Source organism: Camelina sativa, chromosome 3 (assembly GCF_000633955.1).
Source record: "Camelina sativa cultivar DH55 chromosome 3, Cs, whole genome shotgun sequence".
Lineage (NCBI taxonomy): Eukaryota > Viridiplantae > Streptophyta > Magnoliopsida > Brassicales > Brassicaceae > Camelina > Camelina sativa.
This window is the reverse complement of record NC_025687.1, coordinates 4,844,283-4,868,378: the sequence shown is the minus strand read 5'-3', so window position 1 is coordinate 4,868,378 and position 24,096 is coordinate 4,844,283. Positions and strand designations below refer to the sequence as shown.

Sequence of the window (24,096 nt, the reverse complement as noted above, 5' to 3'; positions counted from 1 at the left end):
TGCAATGCGTTAGTTGAGTTCTTCTATTTTCTTTTTATGGTACAATTTGCATGCCAGAGATTTTTCTTCTGGTTATATAATTACTTAATTAGTCTCGTAAAATTATCATTCTGATTTTTTTTCTAACGATTTTTCTCCACAATCATTTTTGTTCGGTGTAATAAGTTTTGCCAAAGGCTACTTTTTCAGTGGTATCGTTTTCATACGGTAAACCATATAATATATTGAAAAGTAAATTGGATTTAAGTTATTGTACACAACTTTGTTTGAAATAAAAAAACATGCATAATACATTGTTTGTTGTTATGTTCATACCAAAAAAACAAAAAAAAATTACGGATCTACAATAATAGTACTACTTTTTCTAATTTTATGTATCAATTTATGTAATTTTCTTATCTATATACAAATAAATATTACAAAACAAAAAAAGAATGTTATTAACATTCATAACCCTATCTCATACCAGTTTAGTATTTGATTTTGTTTTTAATTTGGTTTAGACAATAAATGATTAGATTACATTAAAACAATGGAAAGAAAAAAATGATGTATCTATTTGGAATATAAAATCCGTCTTGTCCCGCCTCAAGAACTATCAAACCGGGCCAAAAATATCAAAACTTCTCAAATCGAATGACAGAAATTGTCTATCTAATGTTTACCTATTCCGAAGTTGTCATGTACAGTTACTCAAGTGAGATTTGAGAATCGAATTCAGCTACCAAAAAAAGAAATTAGTTTATCCAGATTTTTGTCATATATTTTATAAAGAATATTTGGATATTATATTTTCGGTCCCTTCTCACATTTATTAATAATATATATATATATATATAATATAATAATATATTCTTAAAATGAGTTAACTTATTTATCTAAATATATTGATTAACTTAAAAAATTAGTTAACTATATGAAAAATTAGGTTTTCCACTTTAAATTTTAAAAATAAATTCAATTTATCTTTATTGTTTTTTACTTCAATTTTAATGAAATTTGTTATTTATATATTCTTGTAGATGTCTGAAATAATAATGGTTTACCACATGATTAGAATTAACATGGAAATAATAATGGTTTTACCATCTATACTATTAAATAATTTATATCTGTAATTTGTATTACTGTTGGGCTTTATATGGCCTGTTATGTGTAATAAAGTTCTATTACTTTTCAGAAAACTATGATAAGATAAGATATTCTCTACTAGCTCCTCAAATATTGTAACAGAATGTAATAGCATCAACATTCCGAAATTTGTGTACATGGTTAATGTTGTTTACTTGTTTCCCCTTTTGTGCTACTAATTATGATTGTGACTGTATAATATATTTTATATAAATAAACCAAAACAGAAATTGTAACTCTAGTATCAACTTTCCAAATGTTTTGTATATCGTTGTACTTTTTTTGCAGATAATTTGAAATTAAGCTCGGAAATCGTGGCTGAGTTGAATGTGTTGAGATCGAATTTGATATGAATTTCAATTGATTTGATCATTTTAATAATTAATATTTTGCTAATGATGGAAAGTTCAAAATTTAACGTATGCGCTGACCAAAAACAGTATTCAACATCTTCAGGGAATATATTATTCTACCATATATATTCATTTAAAGTGATAAATTGGCATGATCATGTGTTTCTTCCTATAAATACATCCACCACTATATACGTTTCATCAAGATTCACAGAGAACTTTATCAAAAACAATTGTTATTTTTTACTTTACAAAAAAAAAGACTAACAAATGGATACAACAATGCTTAAGTTTGTCTTCTTGGCCTCACTTTTTTTCACAGCAACACGTAAGTTATTCTTTTTTGGGTGGTTCAATTTGTATAGCAGAGATTTTTCTTCTGGTTTAAATAGTCTCGTAAAATTCAAGAATATAATATATTCACAATTTACAATAATGATAATTTTGTTCTTTTTCTTAATGGTTTTTTCAAACACATTTTTGTTCGTTGTAATAAACTTTGCCAGGGACTAGTTTTATTTTAATGATATAGGTTTCTTACTGTAAACCACATAATATATTAAAAATTAAATTGGATTTAAGTCATAGTACAAAGCTCTGTTTGAAAGAGAGAAAAAAATATACATCCATACATACATTATTTGATGTTGATGTTGATAAAAAAAAGGATCTACAGGTAACATTTTTTTTATCTAATTTTTATGTATCAATTTATGTACTTTTCTTATCTATATACAAATAAATTTTATAACAGGCAAAAAAAAAAAAAAAAAAAAATACACAAATTATGATGATTGCAGAATTTTACATGGTGGCTGAGGCGAGAGGAGCAATAACTATTCCAAAGTGCACCCCTGCCAAAGTGGAAATGTGCGCATTATGGTGCGGCAATAACTGTGAAGTATGTGCGTGCGTAGATCATTACTGCACTTGTGAAGCCTTCCTTCCTCCAAGACCTCCACGAGGACCTCCACCAGCCACCGTCCTCCCATCATCCAAGCCTTCGACTCTAACTTAATTTAATCGAAGTTTTTTCTAAAGGGAACTTTTCATACACGTATGTGTTTCTTATGATATTCTACAATATTTCGAAATTTGTTTACACGATTTGAATCTTAAAAAAAATTGTGATCCTTGCATTCCAAAGTTATTTACAAAAACAAAAATAGACACTTTCACACATGAGCCTAGTTTTTTTTCATCGAAGCATATCTCCGGAATGTATTTGTATACCGCTAAGCGTAGGCGATATAGTGAAACCGTTACCATCCATTCGGTATGAAGGATGCGTGAGCGGGACTGGTCGATCCGGAATTGGAGGAACCTCGATATCTCCTTCAAGCATTTTCAATGCATCCAATATTGTTGGCCTTAAAGCAACCAATACATGAGCACACAAAATCCCAACTTGCAAGAATCTCTCCATTATCCCTTTCGGATTCGACATCCCTGAGCCTTCGTCTCTCAACAAAGACAGGTCAAGAGCGTCCTCTGTTTTCCCAGCTTTAACCAAAGACCAAGCCCAATCCGTGATCAGAAACGTGTTTGGTGATCCGGAAGTAGACATATCAAGAGCTTTCCTTCCACACATTATCTCCAATACAACAACACCAAAGCTATACACATCGCTTTTCTCGGTTAACTGACCATAAAGCGCGTACTCAGGAGCCAAGTAACCGTGTGTTCCCGCCACTCTAGTAGTGAGATGAGACTCACCTTCTCTACTCTGTTTAGCTAAACCAAAATCAGCTACCCTCGCTCCCATATCTACATCTAACAATATGTTAGTACCTTTGATATCACGGTGGTAAATCGCTGGTTTCACACCGTAATGCAAATAAGCCAAACCTTTGGCTACATCCAAAATGATACTCTTCCTCTGAGGCCAGCTCAATGGTATTATCTTCTGAGTCTCTCCCCGAGGAAACAAATGATCATCGAGGTTTCCATTAGACATGTAGTCGTAAACAAGACATCTCTGACTCTGACTATCATCATCAACCATACTACAACCTCTAAGCGGAACAAGATTCCTATGTTTCAAATTGCTAATGATCTCAACCTCGTTACGAAACTCAGCATCCCCTTGAAACTCAGATTCTATCACTTTCTTAACCGCGATAACCGAACCATCCGGTAAAACACCTTTGTAAACAAAACCAAACCCGCCTCGACCGATGAAATTTTTCTGAGAGAAATTGTTAGTTGCCTTCTCAAGCTCCTCGATTTTGAACCAGATTGAGCCAGTGTTTGGTCTCCATCTCGGTCGAGACTCTTGATCCTCCCAACCAGTTTCTCCCTTTTTAACAAACCGGAAATACAAACAAACAAAACCGGCAATAACCAGAGCTCCGAAGATAAATCCGGTTACCCCTAAGACAATAGCCACCGTGTGTTTCTTCTTCTTTTGGATCAACGGAGATGTCAAGCTCAAAGAGAAGAGACAAGAGAGAGCATCATCACCCTCAGGTCCTTTCCCATTAACGATACCAGCAGCGTAAAGAACAGCGAAATGGTAACAACCGAGACCGTGAGAGGTATTACCATCAAGACCGATGAGCTGTTTCTGAACCTTAAACCCAGCCGCCACACAAGCGTCGCATCGGGAGAGATCGGTGAGACCACTGCTACAGGAGGAGTCAAGCGCCGACCTCGGACCGAGACGAGAGACCCAATCTTGAGTCGTTTGGATTCCTGCACAGGTGTCGTTAGTGATGACGAATTGGTTCGGATCGAAGCAGAGGGAAGTGAGATTCGAAGATAGAGAGAGCGCGTCGAGCTTCGTCTGGAGGTTGTTGATACAAGAGACGGAAGTAGCGAGATTAGGGAGACGGAAGTTGGATGTTTGTTTGAGACGACGAGCTAGAGGGATTCCGATTAGGGTTAAGATAGATTGACAGCAACTGGTCTTGCTGTTGACTGATCTGTCGTAGCTTAGACAATCAGTTGTGTTCCATGGGATTGACAGGACATGTGAGAAATCTAAAGGACAAGTTGGTGACGGAGACGGAGATTGAGCAACAACAACGCAGGTTGAGAAGAGTAGAGGAGAAAGAAGAAAGAAGAGGAAACGAAGGTTCACCATTGGTGAAATCGGGAGATATGGGTTTTGGAGAATTTGAGGTCTTTTGGTGGTGCGAAACTGAGTGATTGATTCTGGCGGCCATGAAAGTTGGATTCTTTCTTTCTCTTGGGTTTGGGGGTCAAAGAGGCTGCTTTGATATGTTGACTTTTGGGAAGTAACATGGGAAACTCTCCAGTGCCTGTTTGTCCCCACCTGCAACTGCCAACACTACAACGATACGTCTCGAACATATTCTTTTAGTGACCACGTTTCAATTTAGTCTTGCTAATGTATAATATATAATGTGGGGAAAAAGTGAAAGCATGTAATATATAATTAGTATAAGATCGCAGAAGATTTTAATTACGTCTAAATGTAGATTTGCCTTCTACCTTTAGACAAATTAATCAAAAAAATCTAAACGATAAGACAACGAAAAAAAAGTGAAAAAGGTCAACCAGAGATTCGGAAAAAAACAAAACAAAAAGTCAAGTAGATTTTATCATTTAAAACAGTCCACGAACCTATTACGTGGAGCATGTTATCGGAAATGGGGATCCACTATTACAGAGAAAATTAGTATTATGTGCAAACATTACAACACTATACATTCGAAACAGCTGATCATGTTGCATACCAAAGATCTTTAACACATTGCAATCGTAACAGCTATTCAATTCTCGTGTCAATATGATCAGGCACTTTCGATGATTAACAAATGTACCGCTACCAAATGTATCTTCAATGGTTAAATGCCTTCAAATAGGAATTTATAAGTTGGTGAGTTCAATTGATCATACAGTCCTAGTAACAAGTTATATTAGGACAATTTTTTTTTAATGTAATTTCATAACAGTTCGCATAAAAAAAAATACAAAATTAATTAAGAAAAAAAGGAACAGAAATTTCCTAATAAAAGCTTCCCCCGCAAACAACTCGGCTGTTCGTCTGTCTGTCTGGTAATCTAATTCTCAATCAGTGCACACACGACAACAAAGTTTCCTAATCTCTCTCTCTCCCTCTGTTTTCTCTTTCCGCCAATTTCCCGATCATCATCTTATTCTTCTTCTGGATGCAATGGGGACTCCTCGGTCGCCGGCCACAGATTTCTTCGGCATTTCCAAGACAGCATGCAAAGCCTACAAGTCCCTCGTCACCAAATTGCACCCTCTCTCCTCTTCTCATCGCAAATCTGAATCCCACTCCGACGCCGATTCCGTACGTTCTCATCTCTTCTCCATGCAAATTTCCAATTCTCATAACGCGATTTAGTGATATTATCATTCCATTTATGTTTTCACCATATTAGAAAATAACATCAGTTGTTTGCTTACATTGATCAATCGTCGATATATCTGATTTTTTTTTCGTTGTAAAAATAAAATTTTAAAAAACGTAGAATTTGAAACTCTGTTTCGTAAAAGATAAAAATCTCAAATTTAAGTTTTCAATAAATACAGATCATAAGAACATTAAAGAACGAATCGTGTTTGTTTCTTTATCATCATTTACAGGCAATCCACCAAAGATATCTAGAGGAGAAATTTGCGGAAGAGGATGATCTTCTCGCTGCTAGGAGAGGTCTCCGGTTACAGAGCATGGACGATAGCTCCTTCTTCAAACGCCGATCTTCTCTCTTATCAAACTCAAGTAGCCGCCGTAGCCACACGCCGCAAGCTAGACCAACCTACCTCTCCTCCTCCGGTTCTTCCAACCGCCGTTCTGCTTTCTCAAGAAGCACTAGCCGTAGAGACGAAGGTAGCAGCCACGGCGGAGGGAGAAGTCACGGTTTAAAATCACGTCCGATATCGAACAACGCGAGTCCGATGACGTCGCCTTTCACTAGTCCGAGAGGGAAAGATCAAACCTTAGGTGATTTATTTGGCTCCGTACAGGGAGTAACGTCTCCTCCAAGCTCTAGTCCGATCAACGGCGTGAAACAATCTTCTCCGTCATCTATATCGAAGAGCGCTAGCAAGAGAGATAAAGATGATAGAGCTGGCTCAGCGAGTTCGGCGACGTCCACGTCTTTGCCGTTTTCTAGGAGCAAGAGCACGAGACAACAAGAGAGGGACGCGGCTGGGTCAATAGGGAAGAGTATAAGCCGGAGGAGCACAACGCCGATAGTGTTTTCACAGTCTACACCACCGAAAAAACCACCGGCTGTAGAGAAAAAGCTTGAATGTACGTTGGAAGAACTCAGCCATGGCGGAGTCAAAAACATCAAAATCAAAAGAGACATCATTACCGATGAAGGGTTTGTTTCTTTGCTCCAAAATCTCTTTTTTTTTTTTTTTTTTTTTTTTTTTTTTTTTTTTTTTTTTTTTTTTTTTTTTTTTTTTTTTTTTTTTTTTTTTTTTNTAACCAACAAATGATTCATTATGTTCTGTAATGAACAGGTTGATTAAGCAACAAGAAGAGATGTTAAGAGTGAACATCAAACCGGGATGGAAGAAAGGGACAAAGATTACATTTGAAGGAGTAGGGAACGAAAAACCAGGCTATCTCCCGGAAGATATAACATTCGTGGTTGAAGAGAAGAGACATCCTTTGTTCAAAAGACGCGGAGATGACTTAGAGATTTGTGTAGAGATTCCTCTTTTAAAGGCTTTAACGGGATGTAAACTCTCGGTGCCACTATTGAGTGGCGAGTCTATGTCGATAACCGTAGGAGATGTGATCTTCCATGGATTTGAGAAGGCGATCAAAGGTCAAGGTATGCCAAATGTTAAAGAAGAAGGTAAGCGAGGGGATTTGAAAATAACGTTTCTAGTGAATTTTCCGGAAACGTTGAGTGAAGAACAACGGTCAATGGCCTATGAAGTTTTGAAAGATTGTTCTTGGGCATAAGGCTTATAATATAATTATGGGTGTCTTCATGCCTTTCACTTATTCTTCTTTGTATATAATACGAGTTGAGGGTTTGATGCGTTAAATTGTGATTCGTTTAGGCTTACTTTATTGTTGTCTTTGTAACAATCATTTTCTTAGATTGAGCTTTTTTAATGTGGTTCTTGCTGTGAATGATACAGTTGTCTTGTTCCTCACCTATGTAGTTTCTTGTCATTGTTGTGAAGGTAAATGCATAATTTGGGTTTTTGGCATTTCCTTGTGGCTGGCTTAAAATATATATATTTTTTTGATAAAGACTTGCGAAAGCCTAAAGGTCTTCAACGGTAAGTAGGTTTTCTCAAGCAACAAATGAATAGATTGTCAATTTCATAGGAAGTATATATTTGTAATAAATATAGCATCCTAGACGAAAAATTTGGATTAGTTCTTTACTTCTTTTTCTCAAGGCATGGAAAACGTTTAGTGAAGAAGATTGATTTATGAATCTCGATCAACAAAGTCAACTAAAGTTGTACAATCTCCTGACAGTCCTCAATTGTATTTGGATTGGATTCAAAAACACGGATTAACCTATATAAGTACAAATATGTAATAAAATATTCAAAGACCGCATAGCGCAGTGGATTAGCGCGTCTGACTTCGGATCAGAAGGTCGTGGGTTCGACTCCCACTGTGGTCGTTTTCTTTTCTTCTTGTTGTGATATCTAGTTTTGGAGTTATCTAGGACATTTTAAGCTGCACAGCACGATATCTATCCGTAATCTTTCACTTACCAGATGCTCTTAATTATTTACAAGTATCTCATTGCTTTTTAGAAACTGTTATTCAAAGGAACAATAAGTATCTCTGATGAGAGTTTTCTGTGAGACAAAACCATTGGTTAATAAAGAGTAAAACCGAAACAATCTATAGACTCTGTTTGTGGATTAGAGTCTCAATGTCTTTAGTGTTAACTAAAATGCAATAGCATTGCTTCAACTCATATATATATATAGAGAGAGAGGGACGACAACATACATTAGGTATATGAACTTGTTTCTCTAATGCACCCGAAACTCCATTACAACCTTTATTGCATAGTGAAAAGAAACGGTCACAGAAGTTTCAGCATTTTAAGTCTTCCTTCGTGCTCTGCATCCAGCTTTGGGGGAGTGTAACTTCCGTGAAGATCCTCCACAATGTACTCCTTTGTGAGCTCTCGCTTGGTGAGAATATGGTAATGTCTCTGCCATATCCTTTGGATAGCCATAGTAGCAGCAAGAAAACCATAAGCTAAACCAAGAATGGCGAAGATGACGACAAAAACAACAACAAGAGCAAAACAAGCTTCCATTGAAGCAGGGAAACAATCCAAGACACCCCATCCGTAACAGCAGTTCTGGCATCCAGCCATCCTCGGGTCATTACCGTTGATGGCAGAGCAATGTAGAATGATTCCAAGAAATCCAGTCAGCACAAAGAAGGATACAACCCCTAAGATTCATGATACACCAAATGTTAAAAAGCGTATATGTAGTTTAGTTACAAAATTGAAAGGGAGATGAAAGAAAGATTCAGTAAAATACCAATGCAGTAATAAAACGGGATGGGATGTTTCGACAAGATACGATCCCAATCATCGTTGAAAGAGTTTCGAAATTCTCCATCTTTGTCCATCATATATGCAAGTCCAGCCATAACAGCTATAACCTAGAAGTATCAACAACAACCTTCTTATCAGAAAACACAAGTCATAGTGAGCACAATGAACCATTTCATAGTAGTCTCAAGTTCTATTGTCAAACTATGTGAAATTGCGCAGTGAAGACCAGGTCAAGATTCTAATTGTAGATACAATTTGTAACTCAGATAATGACAAAAACTGCAATTATAAGAACAATTGAAGAGAAGCTGAGAGAGATCAGAGATACTAACAGTCTGAACAGCTAAGAAAACCAAAAGCACATCTCTAGCGACAAAGAGTCTGAATTTAGCTTTGCGACGCCAAGAGTTGTTATCCTCAAAAGGTTCGACTCTGAGATGAAACTGAGCTTTGCAGGTGGTACAGTGAGAGAAAGCAAAACCTTCTTTAACAGATCGCCAATGATCGAGACATGACCGATGCACAAACTGCTGAGTGCCTTTGCACATACACGGTGATATCAATTCATCGCCTAACAATTCGCTGTCGTCCTCCAAACAAATACGACAGCAAGGAGCTGACGAAGCATCGTTCTCCAAATCTTCAGTTTTTATCTCATCGCTAGTCTCTGCTGCTACCACCACAACAGACGCCGAAGGAGAAGAAGAAGAAGAAGAAGAACTGGTGTGTTCCCCCAACAATGGAGCGGAATCACTAAGCTTTTGCGAATCCGGTGGCTGCAATTGTACTTCACCTTGCATCATTGATCAAACCTTCGCTAACCCTAAAATTTCCAGACAAGAGATAAATTTATGGGGTTGGATATCAATCGTTGTTCGAGATCATAGAGGGAGGATTTGAATCGGATTAAAACATATTCGGGTCTATGAGATATTGAATTGATCGGCGGGGGAAAAAAAACGTGCGAGGATGTGAGAAGAAGATTATACAAGTGTGGAAGAGAGACAAAAAAAAAAACTGGGGAAGAAGGTCAATTGTAAGAGAGACAAAAGCTTCTTAATTTTTGGGGATTGGAAAAAGATGAGCAAAATAGAAGTTGGGGTGAGAGAGGCTCGAACTCTCGACCTCAGGATCACTCAGTAGCTATGAGACCTACGCGCTAGCCAACTGCGCCACCACCCCAATGATGTGATGTTGTACACGTGTTATACATTTATATACTCTTAGTAAACATTGATCACTACTCAGTTAAAAAGGTACACGTAACGTCGTCTAACATTAACCGCAATTATATTAGTAAATGATCTCGCGGTTGAGTTGTTGCTGGTAGATTGTGATATTTCTAGTAGATGTAGATTACTGCTATAAATTTGGTTTGTAATCAAATTGTATGAAATGGTCCAAATGTGGTTTGATATCTGATCCTACTAATTTAATATTTTCATTTAATTCGGACAATGATTGAAACTCCCCTGATAAACCGATTTAGATAATCAAACCGGACTCTGTTATCATCGATATTTGATTGAACCGGCCGGTCAAGTCCGGCTATTGAAATTGCATTATTAAGTTTAGGTTCTTTAACGACATTTAGGGGGAAGAGCACGTGAGAAGCATTAATTGAAAGCGATGAATAATAAAAGAAAGAGAAGAGACCGTTGGAGAAGACGAGGAAGCAACCATGTGCTATGGTTTCTACTTGGTACAGCATTCCATGAGCTTTCTCTTCTTCTTCTTTCTTTGACTATATTTTTTTATTTTAAGCCAAAAAAAAAAATATATATATATATAAAAAGCTAAACTTTTTATTACTACTCCCTCTCTCGTAATCACAGATGCAGATCGATTCTCCTTTTTTCTCGGGAGAAAAGTTTGTTCTTGCGACTTTCCCGGAAGATCTCTTCTCCGGAGATGGAGCATATGATGAAAGAAGGGAGGTCTCTTGCAGAGACGCCGACTTACTCTGTTGCTTCCGTTGTTACTGTTTTGATCTTTGTATGCTTTCTCGTTGAACGAGCCATTTACAGATTTGGCAAGGTGAGGTTTTTGTTTTGCTCTCTTTTTAGTTTTATGCTTTATGCATACTATGTGTTTGTTGAAATGCTCAGCTCGTAAAACATGAGTGTGAAAGTAAAAAAGTGTTTTATGAGTTTTCTGCACTTGGTTGGGGTACTAAAGTCTCTTTCTTTCTTTCTTTGATTAGTGAATATTACACGTTTTAATCTGAGAATGGGTACTTCAAAGTGATAATTTTTATGGACGAGTTTATTAATTGACATATGTGTCTATAAAGTTTCTTTCTTTCTTTGATTATTGTACTGCACATGTTTTTATCTGAGAATGGGTACTAGAAAGTGAGAAATTTAATGGACGAGTTTATTCATGGACTTATATGTTTGTGTTCGTGTATTTCAGTGGTTAAAGAAGACTAGAAGAAAGGCACTTTTTACTTCGCTTGAGAAGATGAAAGAAGGTATGTTAAATATACCCATGGTGAAGCTGCGGTGCTTATAATTTTTGCTAGAAATGGTAAAGATGGTTTCTTTTTCTCTTTTTTTTGGTTTGATTTTGACTTGTGAAATTTTCTTGGTAGAGCTGATGTTGCTGGGACTTATATCACTGCTGTTGTCACAAAGCGCGAGATGGATATCAGAAATCTGTGTAAACTCTTCCCTTTTCAATAGTAAATTCTACATTTGCTCCGAAGAGGACTATGGAATCCATAAGAAAGTTCTTCTCGAACACACACCTTCTACAAAAAACACTTCCTTACCTCATCACGGAATACATGAAGCCTCTCATCAATGTGGTCATGTAAATGTCTACTTATATATCAACTTAATAGCCTCTTTTCCGTTTGACCTTTAATAATGGCTGAACTAGTTCTTCGATCCAATGTTAGGGCCGTGAACCATTTGTGTCGTATGAGGGCCTCGAACAACTCCTAAGATTCTTGTTTGTCCTGGGTATCACTCATGTTCTGTACAGTGGCATTGCCATCGGTTTAGCCATGAGCAAGGTACACATTATAGCTCCTGAATCTTCAAATTGTGTTACAATTATACTCTTGGGTATTTCTATGTTTCTCGAGGGGAAGACATTAGACATATACTGTACACTATAACCTTCATCTTCATGTTTAGAGTATGTAGAGAACCCTCTATGATCAAATATTTTGTGCTCTTAAGTATATGTCAAATAGATTGTATCTTCAATTTACATATTGATGGAAAACCATCGATATTAACATTTGTGTACAAAGAGCTTTGTTAAGGTTATACAGACAAACAGATCAATATAATCTGAAACAGTGTTGTCTTTTTATCACAGATTTACAGTTGGAGAAAATGGGAAACCCAAGCGATCATAATGGCTGAATCAGATATCCGTGGTAAATGACAGGACATTTCTGTCTCTCCTTCAAATAAAAGCTTGTATGTTTCTTTGATGGGTTTCATCTTGAGGGCACATGAAGGACTCAGTTATCTTAGGATTAGGAACAGCATGAAACTAGGACTATGTTCAGTATATATATATATATGTTGTTCATTCATGAACTCGCTTGAGCTGTGGTGATGCTTTTGTGCAGCATTTGCAAAATTCTCTTCATCTTTACTAGCAAATCAAATCAACTGTACTGTTATAGATACAGATATAGGAAAAAATAAACCCTTTTTAGCCAAGTATAAACACTTATACAGGATTGAAATGAACTGGCTTGGGAAGAGACATACAGGCTATTTTGTCTGTGATTTCCGTTTTATCACAAACGGATAATTCATTGTTACAGATTTTCGTTAACACTTAGGATGCTTTCGTTGTCACTCATATATACCCTTGTCTTCTTGACTTTGTTCAACAGCAAAGAAGACCAAGGTGATGAAGCGTCAGTCTACGTTTGTCTTCCATCATGCCTCTCATCCCTGGAGTAACAATCGTTTTCTCATTTGGATGGTAACTCCCCATGCTTTTACCTTAAGCTGTATAGTTTTCAAAAATTTCATATCTCCAGTTAAGAACATTATTACATGTTTCTTCAGAATCTATTTTTTACGGCATTTCTCCAGCTGTAAAATATATGATTGCATTGTAGCTTTGTTTCCTGCGGCAATTTAGAGGCTCTATACGAAAGTCTGACTACTTCGCACTTCGGTTAGGTTTCCTCACTGTGAGTAACAGAGTACCTTCTTTATCTCGTTTCTCAGTCTTTCCCTTTTATATAATTATGTACTACTTTTCTGGAGTGAAGGTTGATCTTAGTATCTTTGTTCTCAAAACGTCTCATCTAATCTGGTAGCTAGCATGATTAGTGTACTGAATCCGTTCTTCATTACTTTGAAATTTCAGAAACATAACTTGCCATTTACATACAACTTCCATACGTATATGGTACGGACGATGGAATATGAGTTTCATGGCATTGTAGGAATTAGGTAGGCGTTTCTTAGAAATGAAGTTTATCAAAGACTCTTTATTCAACTGTTTTCAGAAGATTTCATAAGGGGTTACAGACTGATGCATGTTTCATGATGAATCAACAGCTGGCCGCTTTGGGTTTACGCTATAGTATGCATCTGCATAAATGTTCATGGTAACTCAACGGTTACATAAAGACAAAGTGCATTCCATTTGTATCTCCATATTTAAGCCTTTTCGTCACTAATCTAATGATTTCATTCAGGCCTGAATATGTACTTTTGGTTATCATTCATCCCTGCCATTGTAAGTAAACAAAAGCAAGAATAAGTATAAAGCTTGAAATTCATAAGACACTAGCTAACACTCAGAGAATGTGTTTGTATTTGTTTGTTGTTTAAGCTTGTCATGTTGGTTGGAACCAAACTAGAGCACGTTGTCTCGAAGCTTGCTCTCGAGGTTAAGGAGCAGCAGACAGGCACAACTAATGGGGCTCAAGTAAAACCACGTGACGGACTCTTCTGGTTTGGGAAACCAGAAATTCTGCTGCGGTTGATACAGTTTATCATTTTTCAGGTAATGAGTTTTTCTTTCCCAGTTTTACAAGCCATGATTTTTGTTTATTCACAGACATGATCCTTACATATTTCCTGGTAATGCAGAATGCGTTTGAGATGGCAACGTTCATCTGGTTCTTGGTAAGGCCACCTTATAAAATACTGGCATCAATTCTTATATGTGAAGTTTTCTGTTTCTGAAAAAATCCTTCATTTCATGTATCAGTGGGGCATCAAGGAAAGATCTTGCTTCATGAAGAACCATGTGATGATATCAAGCCGGCTAATTTCTGGGTGCGTTTCCAAGTACATAACAATTTGCAGCAACCAACTGTCTCTAAGGGTTTTTATATTCTGGTGAATGCAGGGTTCTCGTTCAGTTCTGGTGTAGTTATGGCACAGTGCCTCTCAACGTAATCGTAACTCAGGTTCGTCAAAACTTATCATATATATCTACAAGTTCCATAATCTGAAAGCCTATTAACAGGTCTATGACTTAACATCGTTCATCAAAATTCTATGGATTCACATGAATCTGAACAGATGGGATCTCGGCACAAGAAAGCTGTGATAGCAGAGAGCGTAAGAGACTCACTTCACAGCTGGTGCAAGAGAGTGAAAGAGAGGTCAAAGCACACAAGATCAGTGTGTTCTCTTGACACAGCAACAATAGACGAGAGAGACGAGATGACAGTAGGGACATTGTCGAGGAGCTCGTCGATGACTTCACTGAATCAAATTACCATAAACTCCGTAGACCAAGCAGAGTCTATATTCGGAGCAGCAGCTTCATCGAGCAGTCCTCAAGAGGAATACACCTCGAGGGTCGAAGAATATCTGTCTGAAACCTTCAACAACATCGGTTCGATGCCACCTTTAAACGATGAGATTGAGATTGAGATAGAAGGTGAGGAAGATAATGGAAATAGGAGAAGTGGGAGTGATGAGAACGGTGATGCTGGAGAAACACTTCTTGAGTTGTTTAGGAGGACTTGATACTATCTCCGCTTTTAGAAGCTTCGTTAAGTTGTAAATTACTTGACATATACAAAGAATACGTTTAACAAAAGTAAAAATCTTCTTTTGTTGGTCATTCCGATATTAAGCAGTCTTTGGTTTACGAAAATATTAATCGGAGCTAAAACAAGAAAACGAACTTTGCTTACAAAAGAAAACAATATCTAATCTGCTATGGGCCTAAAGGGCCAAGCCCATTCGATAGCAAAGTAGCCGTTGGTCCGTGTTATTTGGATAAGCCTTGGAGAGGTGTTGTACGTAACAGTACGGACACGGTTTCATGATGGAAAAAACAAAAAGTAAATAAATAAATAAATGATTTTTCCATAAAGAAGGGGGGGGGGGTTGTGGTTTTTGCGTGTTTCTTTCTTCTGTGACTGTGTTGAGTCAGTGAAGTGAGTGAGAGAGAGAGAGAGAAGAAGGAAGCGAGAGAGCAAAAACCTCTGAAACAATGGGGAATCTGTGGGCTACGCTTGTGTTTTTCTTGATGGGAAGCTTGATCGACTCAGCTGATGGTTCGATTCACGAGTACAACAACCAGAGCTTCACCAAAATCGCCAACGCTCGCTACTACGTGGCTGGTTCCGAAGGGATATACGGTTCTGAGTTTCTGGATACACCTCAGGCTCAGCTCAAGGGGAACTCGTTCATCAGGTTCATTATTTCTCGTTTCTCTCTTCTGATTATGATTTATGTCGTCTCCTGTTTTGAGTTAGGGTTTTATGAGTCAAAACTCGTTTTTTTTCTTTTCTTTTTCTAGTGAGGTTTCTGTGTACTTGTTAGTATAGTAACGGGCCAAGACATTACTTGCACTACTTGTTAGTATGTGAGCTTGTAGATTTTGGTTACTGCTTTTTTTGTATGAAAGGTTACTGCTTTTTAGGTACTGGAATTTGCTTTTTTGTGTTTTTTCTTTGTATTGAATCCATGGACATTACAACGATTTTATATATACCAACTTGTAAATTTGGTTTCTTGAGTACTGGATTTTGCACTTTTGGTGTATATGAGCTTGTAGATTTGTATTACTGCTTCTTTGATGCTGTATCTTTTGAGTTTGGTATAGCGTAGCCAAGGAAATTTCATTTTTCTAATGAAGATTTGTATTACTGCTTCGTAGGGATTCACTTGTGCATTTATAGATGAAGGCTTTTTTCTGTATCTTTATGGTCCTTAAAATTCCGGTTTTATTTTTGTAGGTTTGATGATATCACTTTTGTAAGAAGCAAGGAATCTGCTAGCAAGCAGAATTCTACCCTGGCAACTGCGGGATTGGTTGAAGCGATAGTGTTTGAGGCCAAGCAGCAAGATCGAGTTGGTGGTTCTTTTTTCAAAACTGAGGACATGTGCTGTACGCCAAAACTTGCAGATGCTGGTTCCTGCAATCTTGGGGAAGTTATGATTAGTGCAGATCCTAATGATCCTGAGTGGCCTAAGCGGATTCCCACTTTTTTCAAAAGAGGTGAGGAAGAAGTAATGATGTCTCCGGAAGCTGTGACCATTAAGAAGACTGGATGGTACACTGTTTACTTCATGACATGTGATCCCGAACTGGATGGCACCACAGTCAGAGGTAGAACTGTTTGGAAGAACAGAGGTGGCTATTTACAGGGAGAGAAGGCTCCATTGATGAAGTTCTACGCCTCCATGCTATTGGCTTATGTGGTCCTTGGCCTAGTTTGGTTTCCAAAAGTTGCTCAGTACTGGAAGGATGGAATTCAGTTGCACAGTCAGATTAGCTTGGTAATTGCATTTTCCATGGGTGAATTGGCCTTTCGGTACTTTGAATTTGCCTATCTCGACTCAGCTGGTACGAGTCCTATGGAGGTTACTGTATGGGCAATAACCCTTTCTTCAGTGAGGAAGGCACTGTCTCGACTTCTACTGTTGGTCATATCTTCAGGGTATGGGATAGTGACCCTTGGTGGCATAACATTGAGGATGCTTCTTATTGGCGTCTTATGCTTTGTTATAAGTGAATCTCTTGGTTTGGCTACAGAATATGGGAACATCTCCGAAAATGGGATGAATTTCCTAATGCTCTCTTGGGCTATACTGGAAATTTGCTTTCTCAAGTGGATTTTCAGGTCATTGTGGAAGACTCTTAAGAAGCTTAAGGTAAGAAACATACAATACGTCTCTTTATTTGATGTTTCATAGAATAGATTGCTTATAAGTATCTTTCCTGCTAACTGTTAAGTTGCAAATGAGCCAGCTATAAGGATCCAAGTTTTCTTAAATTTTACATCTCTGCTAATCCAATTTTTTTTCTTTTGTAGCTTAACAAGAACATTGCTAAACTGCAACTCTACAAGAAGTTTGCAGCTGTGCTTGTGATCATGGTTGTTCTAAACTTGTTCTGGATCTATGTGGAGGTAACAGTTGGCTAGTTTATTAATCATGGTAATTCTCTTGAAAACGGCAAGTCATAGGATTGTGTAACTGATTTTTTTTTGTGAATCAGTTGTATATCTATGACTCAATAAGGGACTTATGGCAATCGAAGTGGATTATTCCAGTGTTCTGGTATCTACTTTCTTACCTACTGTTGGTCTGATAAGAATGAAACTATGAAACTCTCCTTCTTATCCTCCGATACACTGTTTTACAAGACTAGAGCCACCGGCACATCACCGATTCATCAACTCTATCTCCCAAGCAACACATATATCACTTCTACAATTCACAAACAATGCATAAAAGAACTACAATGACTGTTCTCTGTTTATCTACCAATGTCTTCGGTCCTTTGCATGTGCTTCTCATGTGCTTATCAATACTCCCCCCCTTTGAAAACAGCTTGTGGAAAAAAAAGAAACCTAATGAACTGTGTGTAGTATCATCATATCGCCCTTTCCCAGCTCTTTCTCCACAGCTTCTTGCTAAAAGATGTCAAAATATGTTGTCTTGCAAGGTTTTACTATAGGCAGATGTTTCCCTGTTCAAAACGTTTCGCTAGTTTGTATTTTGAACTTAAAACCACCATTTCTTGCAAAATTTTCTCCTCCATAATCCTGAACGGCCCTTTGAATCTGCTCCAATGCTCTTTGAATGATAGAATCATGCTTGATCATCATGTAGACGGGCTGCTGCGGATTTGTTGGGGTGATTGACAGAGTCAACAACATAGATGCAAAAGTTGCAGGTTGAATGACTTGCCCAATCTGAGACCACCACACATCAATCTGTTGTTCGATTTGGAACTTGTAAACAATGACGAGTCCATGCTCTTTGTTCTGTCCCTTGTCTCTCCAACGATGCCACAAAGAAAAATACCCTCTCTTGTCAACAGTTGCAGCAGAGCAGGTGCCATATGTAACATCACTTCCACGTGAATTCTTCTCAATTATCAAGACTGCTTGTAGTTCCTTAGATTTCCATTTGTGCTTTACATCGGTCTCACCAAAAATAAGCTGTGCTAATATACTTAGATTCACTTTGGCAAATGTACTATCCACACGCTGTTCCATTCTATAAAGCATCCCTGCAACCGCTACGGTTTCAATTCTCATCTTGTAGGTAATCTGCTGCAGCAACACAATATCACTAATAGATAGTCCCTGCAAGCCGTCTCTTGTTCCTTTCGCATCTGCAACTATATCTAGAAACAATAGTTGTTCTGGTGCTGAATTTTGTGCCTTCAAACTGTTCTTGAACTTGAACATCCATGACTTAGGAAACTTGCTTATCTTCTTATGTTGCAGTAAGTTGTACCCTCTAAGAGATATTTGATCGAACACTTGGTAGCCATAAGGGTCCATCTCGCTACCATACACAATCTGAAACTGAGCCGCAACATTTCCATCAAAGAACAAGCTCAAATCCGTGTTTGTTAACCTCACCTCAACTTCTTGACTCTTTGGCGATTCTTCAGTAAAGATCCATGCTACTTCATTAAGAGCTTCAAAGATTGGCTTCTCAACGTGCTTTTCCCCAAGTTTTCTATTTGCCAAAACTGAATCCATTCCAGAAAATCCTAACTGAAGAACACTACGGCTAGGTTCCAAGTCAGAGATCAATACCTGATGTTGCGTGTTGAATTGATTCTGGACCAACGATTCTTTGTGAAAAATTGCTTCTTCACTGTGAATTGTAACTTTTTCTGCAGCAGAAGTTGCTATTGATACACATTCATTGGAAACAGCCAAACCAAATGTTTCTTGAATGGCTTTCTTCTCCTGACGCGAGCCTTCCTCACTGTGAATCATATCAGCCACCACAAATTCTGGTTCAACACTCCTGTCAGCCTCTAGATCGTCTCTTTGCTTCTTGATGAATTGTTGTATCTTACGTTCGTTCTCAAGCATCATCCTCATTTTTTCAGGATCGTCTCTTTTTCCAAAACCCAGTACCAAAACATCTTTCAATTCTTCCCAGCTTTGGAAAGGCATAAACGATTGTCGCCATTGAACATGAGCGTTGGCTTCACCTTCGAGAAGACTATGTGCAAGATTCAGTTTCTCATCCGCCGTGAAATTCTCTTGAACAAAGAAATCCTCCAGCCATGAAATCCATGGTCGTAGTTCACCGGCAACACCATCAAAGATGGGAAATCCCTCAAGACACATTGTGACTAAAATCCCCAAATTTCTTGAAACCCTAACTTTCTTCAGCGTTTGATTCGATCCGTGTTCACAAGCGCACCATTTACAAAAACCCACAAGGTATAGTACCGATCTCTCTCTTTACCCTTTACTTTGACCTTTTTATCAATTGAGTGCTTCTGTGGCCTGTTTTAAGTTTCACATTAGGATAATGTATGTTTAATACTAATCAGTTGTAGTGTTTGAACTTTATTTATAAAGTAATGAATAGAAGTCCTGATACTCTCCGCTGGTATCACACACATTTGTCTGATGTATATACTGGTTTGAAATTGCAGGCACCTATACATAGCTGACGAGGAATCTAAAGAAGGAGACGAATATCTGTCACTGGCAGAAGCGGGGATGATGAAGAAGAAAGATGAAACAAAGGCTGAAGATGGCAATGCTGAGAGGAACGAAAGGAAGAGCCTTCTGGAAGCATTCATCATATTGCTTGGGAATGTACCAGGCGAGAGGTGAAACAGACGCATCCTAAAAAGTTACCGTCCGTGGTTTCTAGCTTAAGCTGCCTCCTAAATCTTTTTTCGGCTTAAGCTGCTCCTAACCTCTCCTTTTTTAACCCATGGCTTTTGGTGTGTATTAAGTTTTTCTTGAACTCCCTAGTCTAAACTAGAATCTTCTGTAGCAGACTTTGACTTAAATCGGTATTTTTACTGTTTCATGAACTTGTTGGTAAGTGGAAGAAATGGTTAAAAAAGTGAATCTTTTGGACAAAAGAAAGAAACACTTGTTTAAGTTGCAATCATTCTGTCTTAACATCCCCATTGCAATAAGCATTTGCATTCAATTCTACTTCAATATACAAAACGCAACAACACACTGTCAGTGCATTAGCTCTATAAGATAGATTATCAAAAGCATTACCACTTTGCATCATCCATCAATCTAATCAGAGGTTATTATTATATCGACGACAAAAAGGAAAAAACAAATGTTACAATCACAACATTTTACATCGAATAAAGACAATCGTACATACATATAATATACTAGTAGTGAAGATGGGAGAGCTAGCAATAAAAGTTTCCAAAAATCACTCCTTTTATATATATATATATATTTTTTTTTATTTAAGAAAAAGAAATAAAAGAGAGAAAAAAAAAAAAAAAACAGAATAACGTGAAAATGTCGACATAATGGCTAAGTATAGACAAGATTGGGGAAAGTTCGCGTCAGGGTCTCATGAGTGTTCAACTGCCACCGAGCTAACCAATTCGTAATCGCATCGATGTCGACACTCTTTCGCTCTTTCTCCTCCTCCAAGTTGCTTCCTTTTCGATTTCTCTCTTGTATTTTTTATTATAGTCTCTCACACCTTTCTGCTTCTTCTTGATCCCGAGAAAGAAGGAGACGAAGACGAAGAAACTCTTGTTGTTCCCATGATCATCGTCGATGTTAGTTAATTCTTCCCTCCCCTTCCTTGGGATTCGATTCTGTCTCTCCAATTCTTTATAATTCTCTTCTCTATGCTCTCTTTATCTTAATAGGTTCTTTGGAAATTGTTTCCTCTGTACTCTTTTGGATCAGAGACAGATTCTCTGTCAGGTATTTTATCGAACACTTACCCTACAAAATTCTCACTGTGATCTCTGTTCTTGATTTATTCGCATCTGATGTAGAATTGAGATTTGTTCTGAATTGCGTTCTCTGTTTCTCTATGGACCCAAAAACAAAAAGAGTCCATTTTGCAGATAGTTCCCGAGGAAATGGCTTCTTCTACCACTAAGATCCTCTGTGATGCTGGCGAATCAGACCTTTGTCGAGACGATTCAGCTGCATTTCTCCTTAAGTTTGTAGCCATTGCTTCGATTCTACTAGCTGGAGCTGCAGGTGTAGCCATACCTCTCGTTGGCAGGAACCGTCGGTTTCTTCAAACTGAAGGGAATCTATTTGTAGCTGCTAAAGCCTTTGCAGCTGGTGTCATACTCGCCACTGGCTTTGTCCATATGCTTGCAGGCGGCACTGAAGCTTTGAGTAATCCGTGTTTACCTGATTACCCGTGGTCTAAGTTTCCTTTTCCTGGCTTCTTTGCAATGATTGCTGCTTTAGTTACTCTGCTTGTTGATTTCATGGGGACACAGTACTATGAGAGGAAGCAAGAGAGTAGTAGTAGTAATCAGGCTGCTAGTGAAGCCAGCGTTGTTGAGCCTGGTGGTCGTGAAGAGACGTCTGTTGTCCCCGTTGTGGAAAGAGATAACAAAGTGTTTGGTGAAGAAGATGGTGGTGGGATTCACATTGTTGGTATTCGTGCTCATGCAGCTCATCATAGACATAGTCACTCTAATGGCCATGGTACATGCGATGGACATGCTCAGGGACATTCACATGGACATGGGCATGTGCATGGGATTTCAGATGTTGAAAATGGAGCTAGGCATGTTGTTGTTTCTCAGGTGTGAAATCTCGTTTCTCTTTTCACAGTTGTGTGATTCATCTATTAAAGTAAAAGCTAGTGTTGGAGTTTGTGTTTATGTTAAGAATAGGCTTAGAAACACTTGTAGAACCTCAAAAGCTAGCTTCCACTTCCTTTGCAATGTGTGGGATCTATACATCATCTTATCGATTTATCTAACCCTTGTAAAGATGGATAATTGCAGATATTGGAGCTTGGGATTGTGTCGCACTCAATCATCATCGGTTTATCCCTTGGTGTATCACAGTCTCCATGCACGATCAGGCCTCTCATTGCAGCTCTATCATTTCACCAGTTCTTTGAAGGGTTTGCGCTAGGAGGCTGCATCTCTCAGGCACAGTTCAGGAACAAATCAGCGACCATAATGGCTTGCTTCTTCGCCTTGACCACACCGGTAGGTATCGGGATTGGAACAGCAGTGGCTTCGTCTTTCAACTCGCATAGCGCAGGAGCTTTGGTCACTGAGGGGATACTCGACTCGCTCTCGGCTGGGATACTGGTGTACATGGCTCTGGTGGACCTCATCGCAGCTGATTTTCTAAGCAAAAGGATGAGTTGTAATGTGAGGCTTCAAGTTGTGTCTTATGTAATGTTGTTCCTTGGAGCTGGACTTATGTCCGCACTCGCCATTTGGGCTTGACTCTTTTAGATTACAACATATTATCTACTGTAGATTCGAAAATAATAATATATACGCCTTCTGCAAACTTCTTTTTCACATTGGATCTTAGAAGAAACAACAAAATTGAAAGCACGAAGGTATATAAATTAATGTATTTATTGATTGATCTTATTAACGGATGAGCCAAATTAGGGGGACATTAGCGAAGTAACAAGAGAGATGACTTATACAACAAGGGATCACATTCATGAAAAAGCTTTTAAAAATTTAAGCAAGTTCTTCTTCTTTGTGGGTTTCGATGACGACATCAGAAGTCGGCACAGCTATACAGGTCAAGACATAACCCATTTCCAGCTGGTCATCGTCTAAGAAGCTCTGGTCCGACTGGTCAACGGAGCCAGATACCACTTTGCCGAGGCAACTCGAGCAAGCACCGGCACGGCATGAGTAGGGCAAGTCCATTCCGGCATCCTCTGCAGCGTCGAGGACGTAGAGGTCACTTGCGCACTCCACTTCTTTTTCTCCCTCCGGTGTGATGAACTTGACCTTGTAGGCGGTGACGCGACCGCCGCGTGCGGTGGAGGACTTGAGGCCGAAGAGGGATTGTGTGTTGGCCGCTGGGAGAGATCTGAGGCTGATTGGTGTCTGTTGACGGCGGAGGAAAGAGGTGCTTACGATGGCGCCTGAGAGAGCACTGGAAGCCATTGTCGAAACTTGAAAGATGATAAAAATTCTACGGATTATGTGAGAGTGTGTTGTGTGTGGCTTTGTGAAAATGGCGTCGAAAGTGCGAGGGGGTGAGGATTATAAGGAAGTGTAACTACCACGTGGCATACGATGTGTGGGTTCTTGTGTTATCCTCTTGATCGGTTGTTTCTGTCTCTGTGTCTGTTGTTTTACATTTGTGCTGCAATATCTTGTTGGTGAGAGTACAAATATGTGGTTTAGACTTGGGGACAAGTCACAATTCGGTACTAGGAAGATTCTGGAGTTGCTTGGGTTACCATATGCTTCAAATTGTAAAATTGTTGAAAACAGAATCCGTATTATTAGCAATGTTTTTAAAACCGGATCGGTAACTGAACCGGAAAAACTTCTGGGTCATAAGTTAATATGGTTCGACCGGGGTCAACCGGGTTCAATTGATTGTGATGATATTTTTATAAATAATAGGTATGAATATGTTTTCTATTTTTTCTTTCAATGATTACAACTATGATATAATTGGTTATATCAAATAAAATACTTCAATAATCATAATGTTTTAAAGAAACCTTAAAAAGTAATAAACTCAAAGTGTAACAAACTAACCATTACCAATAAAATATTTTAGTAATCAGTCTTTTCTGTTATTACGTACACTAAGGGAAAAAAAAATGAACACCAAATTAATTACCAAAACTATCTTGATTTTGAAGATTTGTGGTGTGAGTTGCAGAGATTTCAACTAGAAGGAAAAAAACTTGTATGAAAAGTAAAAA

The 24,096-nt window shown here is 38.2% G+C and overlaps 7 protein-coding genes and 2 non-coding genes across 10 annotated transcripts; 5 read left to right on the top strand and 4 right to left on the bottom strand.

Annotated features, from left to right (window-relative positions):
- On the bottom strand, nucleotides 2,600-4,802 carry LOC104769687 (probable receptor-like protein kinase At1g11050). Its single transcript, XM_010493959.2, has one exon. It carries the CDS (start codon nucleotides 4,567-4,569, stop codon nucleotides 2,683-2,685), a length of 1,887 nt encoding a protein of 628 aa, XP_010492261.1. The 5' UTR covers nucleotides 4,570-4,802; the 3' UTR covers nucleotides 2,600-2,682.
- LOC104769678 lies at nucleotides 5,532-7,619 on the top strand. The gene is made up of 3 exons (XM_010493950.1): nucleotides 5,532-5,766; nucleotides 6,063-6,805; nucleotides 6,948-7,619. Exons 1-3 carry the CDS (start codon nucleotides 5,626-5,628, stop codon nucleotides 7,396-7,398), a joined length of 1,335 nt encoding a protein of 444 aa, XP_010492252.1. The 5' UTR covers nucleotides 5,532-5,625; the 3' UTR covers nucleotides 7,399-7,619.
- Nucleotides 8,007-8,080, top strand: TRNAR-UCG. Its single transcript has one exon. It is a non-coding gene; the product is annotated as a tRNA-Arg (tRNA).
- LOC104769668 (E3 ubiquitin-protein ligase MARCH8-like) lies at nucleotides 8,351-10,034 on the bottom strand. Its single transcript, XM_010493936.2, has 3 exons — nucleotides 9,316-10,034; nucleotides 8,967-9,090; nucleotides 8,351-8,874 (listed from the first exon to the last, which is right to left on the bottom strand). The coding sequence occupies exons 1-3, from the start codon at nucleotides 9,784-9,786 to the stop codon at nucleotides 8,495-8,497; spliced, it is 975 nt and encodes a 324-aa protein (XP_010492238.1). The 5' UTR covers nucleotides 9,787-10,034; the 3' UTR covers nucleotides 8,351-8,494.
- Nucleotides 10,081-10,165, bottom strand: TRNAM-CAU. The gene is given in 2 exon segments: nucleotides 10,081-10,116; nucleotides 10,128-10,165. It is a non-coding gene; the product is annotated as a tRNA-Met (tRNA).
- Nucleotides 10,627-15,049, top strand: LOC104769658 (MLO-like protein 4). The gene is made up of 16 exons (XM_010493926.2): nucleotides 10,627-10,685; nucleotides 10,819-11,020; nucleotides 11,399-11,456; nucleotides 11,577-11,797; nucleotides 11,886-12,002; nucleotides 12,314-12,374; nucleotides 12,846-12,937; nucleotides 13,077-13,151; nucleotides 13,331-13,416; nucleotides 13,525-13,574; nucleotides 13,665-13,705; nucleotides 13,802-13,975; nucleotides 14,062-14,097; nucleotides 14,183-14,250; nucleotides 14,324-14,384; nucleotides 14,500-15,049. Exons 2-16 carry the CDS (start codon nucleotides 10,895-10,897, stop codon nucleotides 14,950-14,952), a joined length of 1,719 nt encoding a protein of 572 aa, XP_010492228.1. The 5' UTR covers nucleotides 10,627-10,685; nucleotides 10,819-10,894; the 3' UTR covers nucleotides 14,953-15,049.
- LOC104769648 (transmembrane protein 87A-like) lies at nucleotides 15,319-18,419 on the top strand. The gene is made up of 4 exons (XM_010493916.2): nucleotides 15,319-15,627; nucleotides 16,173-17,091; nucleotides 17,253-17,348; nucleotides 17,438-18,419. Exons 1-4 carry the CDS (start codon nucleotides 15,425-15,427, stop codon nucleotides 17,528-17,530), a joined length of 1,311 nt encoding a protein of 436 aa, XP_010492218.1. The 5' UTR covers nucleotides 15,319-15,424; the 3' UTR covers nucleotides 17,531-18,419.
- Nucleotides 20,705-22,700, top strand: LOC104769636 (zinc transporter 4, chloroplastic-like). Of its 2 annotated transcripts, none has more exons than XM_010493908.2 (4): nucleotides 20,705-20,974; nucleotides 21,108-21,125; nucleotides 21,258-21,973; nucleotides 22,178-22,700. In XM_010493908.2, exons 3-4 carry the CDS (start codon nucleotides 21,287-21,289, stop codon nucleotides 22,631-22,633), a joined length of 1,143 nt encoding a protein of 380 aa, XP_010492210.1. In that variant the 5' UTR covers nucleotides 20,705-20,974; nucleotides 21,108-21,125; nucleotides 21,258-21,286; the 3' UTR covers nucleotides 22,634-22,700. The 2 variants fall into 2 exon arrangements, with proteins under 2 accessions (XP_010492210.1, XP_010492201.1); XM_010493899.1 differs by having other exon boundaries at nucleotides 20,706-20,974; nucleotides 21,068-21,125.
- Nucleotides 22,752-23,412, bottom strand: LOC104769626 (ferredoxin-1, chloroplastic). Its single transcript, XM_010493887.1, has one exon. It carries the CDS (start codon nucleotides 23,318-23,320, stop codon nucleotides 22,883-22,885), a length of 438 nt encoding a protein of 145 aa, XP_010492189.1. The 5' UTR covers nucleotides 23,321-23,412; the 3' UTR covers nucleotides 22,752-22,882.

What these genes read in the sequence shown, in the direction of transcription:
- LOC104769687 (XM_010493959.2), bottom strand. Translation starts at nt 4,569, where the DNA reads ATGGTGAACCTTCGTTTCCTCTTCTTTCTTCTTTCTCCTCTACTCTTC.
- LOC104769648 (XM_010493916.2), top strand. Translation starts at nt 15,425, where the DNA reads ATGGGGAATCTGTGGGCTACGCTTGTGTTTTTCTTGATGGGAAGCTTG. An exon ending in AAGGGGAACTCGTTCATCAG is followed by an intron (nt 15,628 to 16,172) that starts GTTCATTATTTC and finishes TTATTTTTGTAG; the next exon opens with GTTTGATGATATCACTTTTG. An exon ending in TGTTCTGGATCTATGTGGAG is followed by an intron (nt 17,349 to 17,437) that starts GTAACAGTTGGC and finishes TTTGTGAATCAG; the next exon opens with TTGTATATCTATGACTCAAT.
- LOC104769678 (XM_010493950.1), top strand. Translation starts at nt 5,626, where the DNA reads ATGGGGACTCCTCGGTCGCCGGCCACAGATTTCTTCGGCATTTCCAAG. An exon ending in CCCACTCCGACGCCGATTCC is followed by an intron (nt 5,767 to 6,062) that starts GTACGTTCTCAT and finishes CATCATTTACAG; the next exon opens with GCAATCCACCAAAGATATCT. An exon ending in GACATCATTACCGATGAAGG is followed by an intron (nt 6,806 to 6,947) that starts GTTTGTTTCTTT and finishes TGTAATGAACAG; the next exon opens with GTTGATTAAGCAACAAGAAG.
- LOC104769636 (XM_010493899.1), top strand. An exon ending in AGAGACAGATTCTCTGTCAG is followed by an intron (nt 21,126 to 21,257) that starts GTATTTTATCGA and finishes AAAAACAAAAAG; the next exon opens with AGTCCATTTTGCAGATAGTT. An exon ending in GGCATGTTGTTGTTTCTCAG is followed by an intron (nt 21,974 to 22,177) that starts GTGTGAAATCTC and finishes GGATAATTGCAG; the next exon opens with ATATTGGAGCTTGGGATTGT.
- LOC104769658 (XM_010493926.2), top strand. Translation starts at nt 10,895, where the DNA reads ATGGAGCATATGATGAAAGAAGGGAGGTCTCTTGCAGAGACGCCGACT. An exon ending in TTCGGTTAGGTTTCCTCACT is followed by an intron (nt 13,152 to 13,330) that starts GTGAGTAACAGA and finishes TTGAAATTTCAG; the next exon opens with AAACATAACTTGCCATTTAC. An exon ending in CATGGCATTGTAGGAATTAG is followed by an intron (nt 13,417 to 13,524) that starts GTAGGCGTTTCT and finishes ATGAATCAACAG; the next exon opens with CTGGCCGCTTTGGGTTTACG.
- LOC104769668 (XM_010493936.2), bottom strand. Translation starts at nt 9,786, where the DNA reads ATGATGCAAGGTGAAGTACAATTGCAGCCACCGGATTCGCAAAAGCTT. An exon ending in TTTTCTTAGCTGTTCAGACT is followed by an intron (nt 9,091 to 9,315) that starts GTTAGTATCTCT and finishes TGATACTTCTAG; the next exon opens with GTTATAGCTGTTATGGCTGG. An exon ending in CCCGTTTTATTACTGCATTG is followed by an intron (nt 8,875 to 8,966) that starts GTATTTTACTGA and finishes CATGAATCTTAG; the next exon opens with GGGTTGTATCCTTCTTTGTG.
- LOC104769626 (XM_010493887.1), bottom strand. Translation starts at nt 23,320, where the DNA reads ATGGCTTCCAGTGCTCTCTCAGGCGCCATCGTAAGCACCTCTTTCCTC.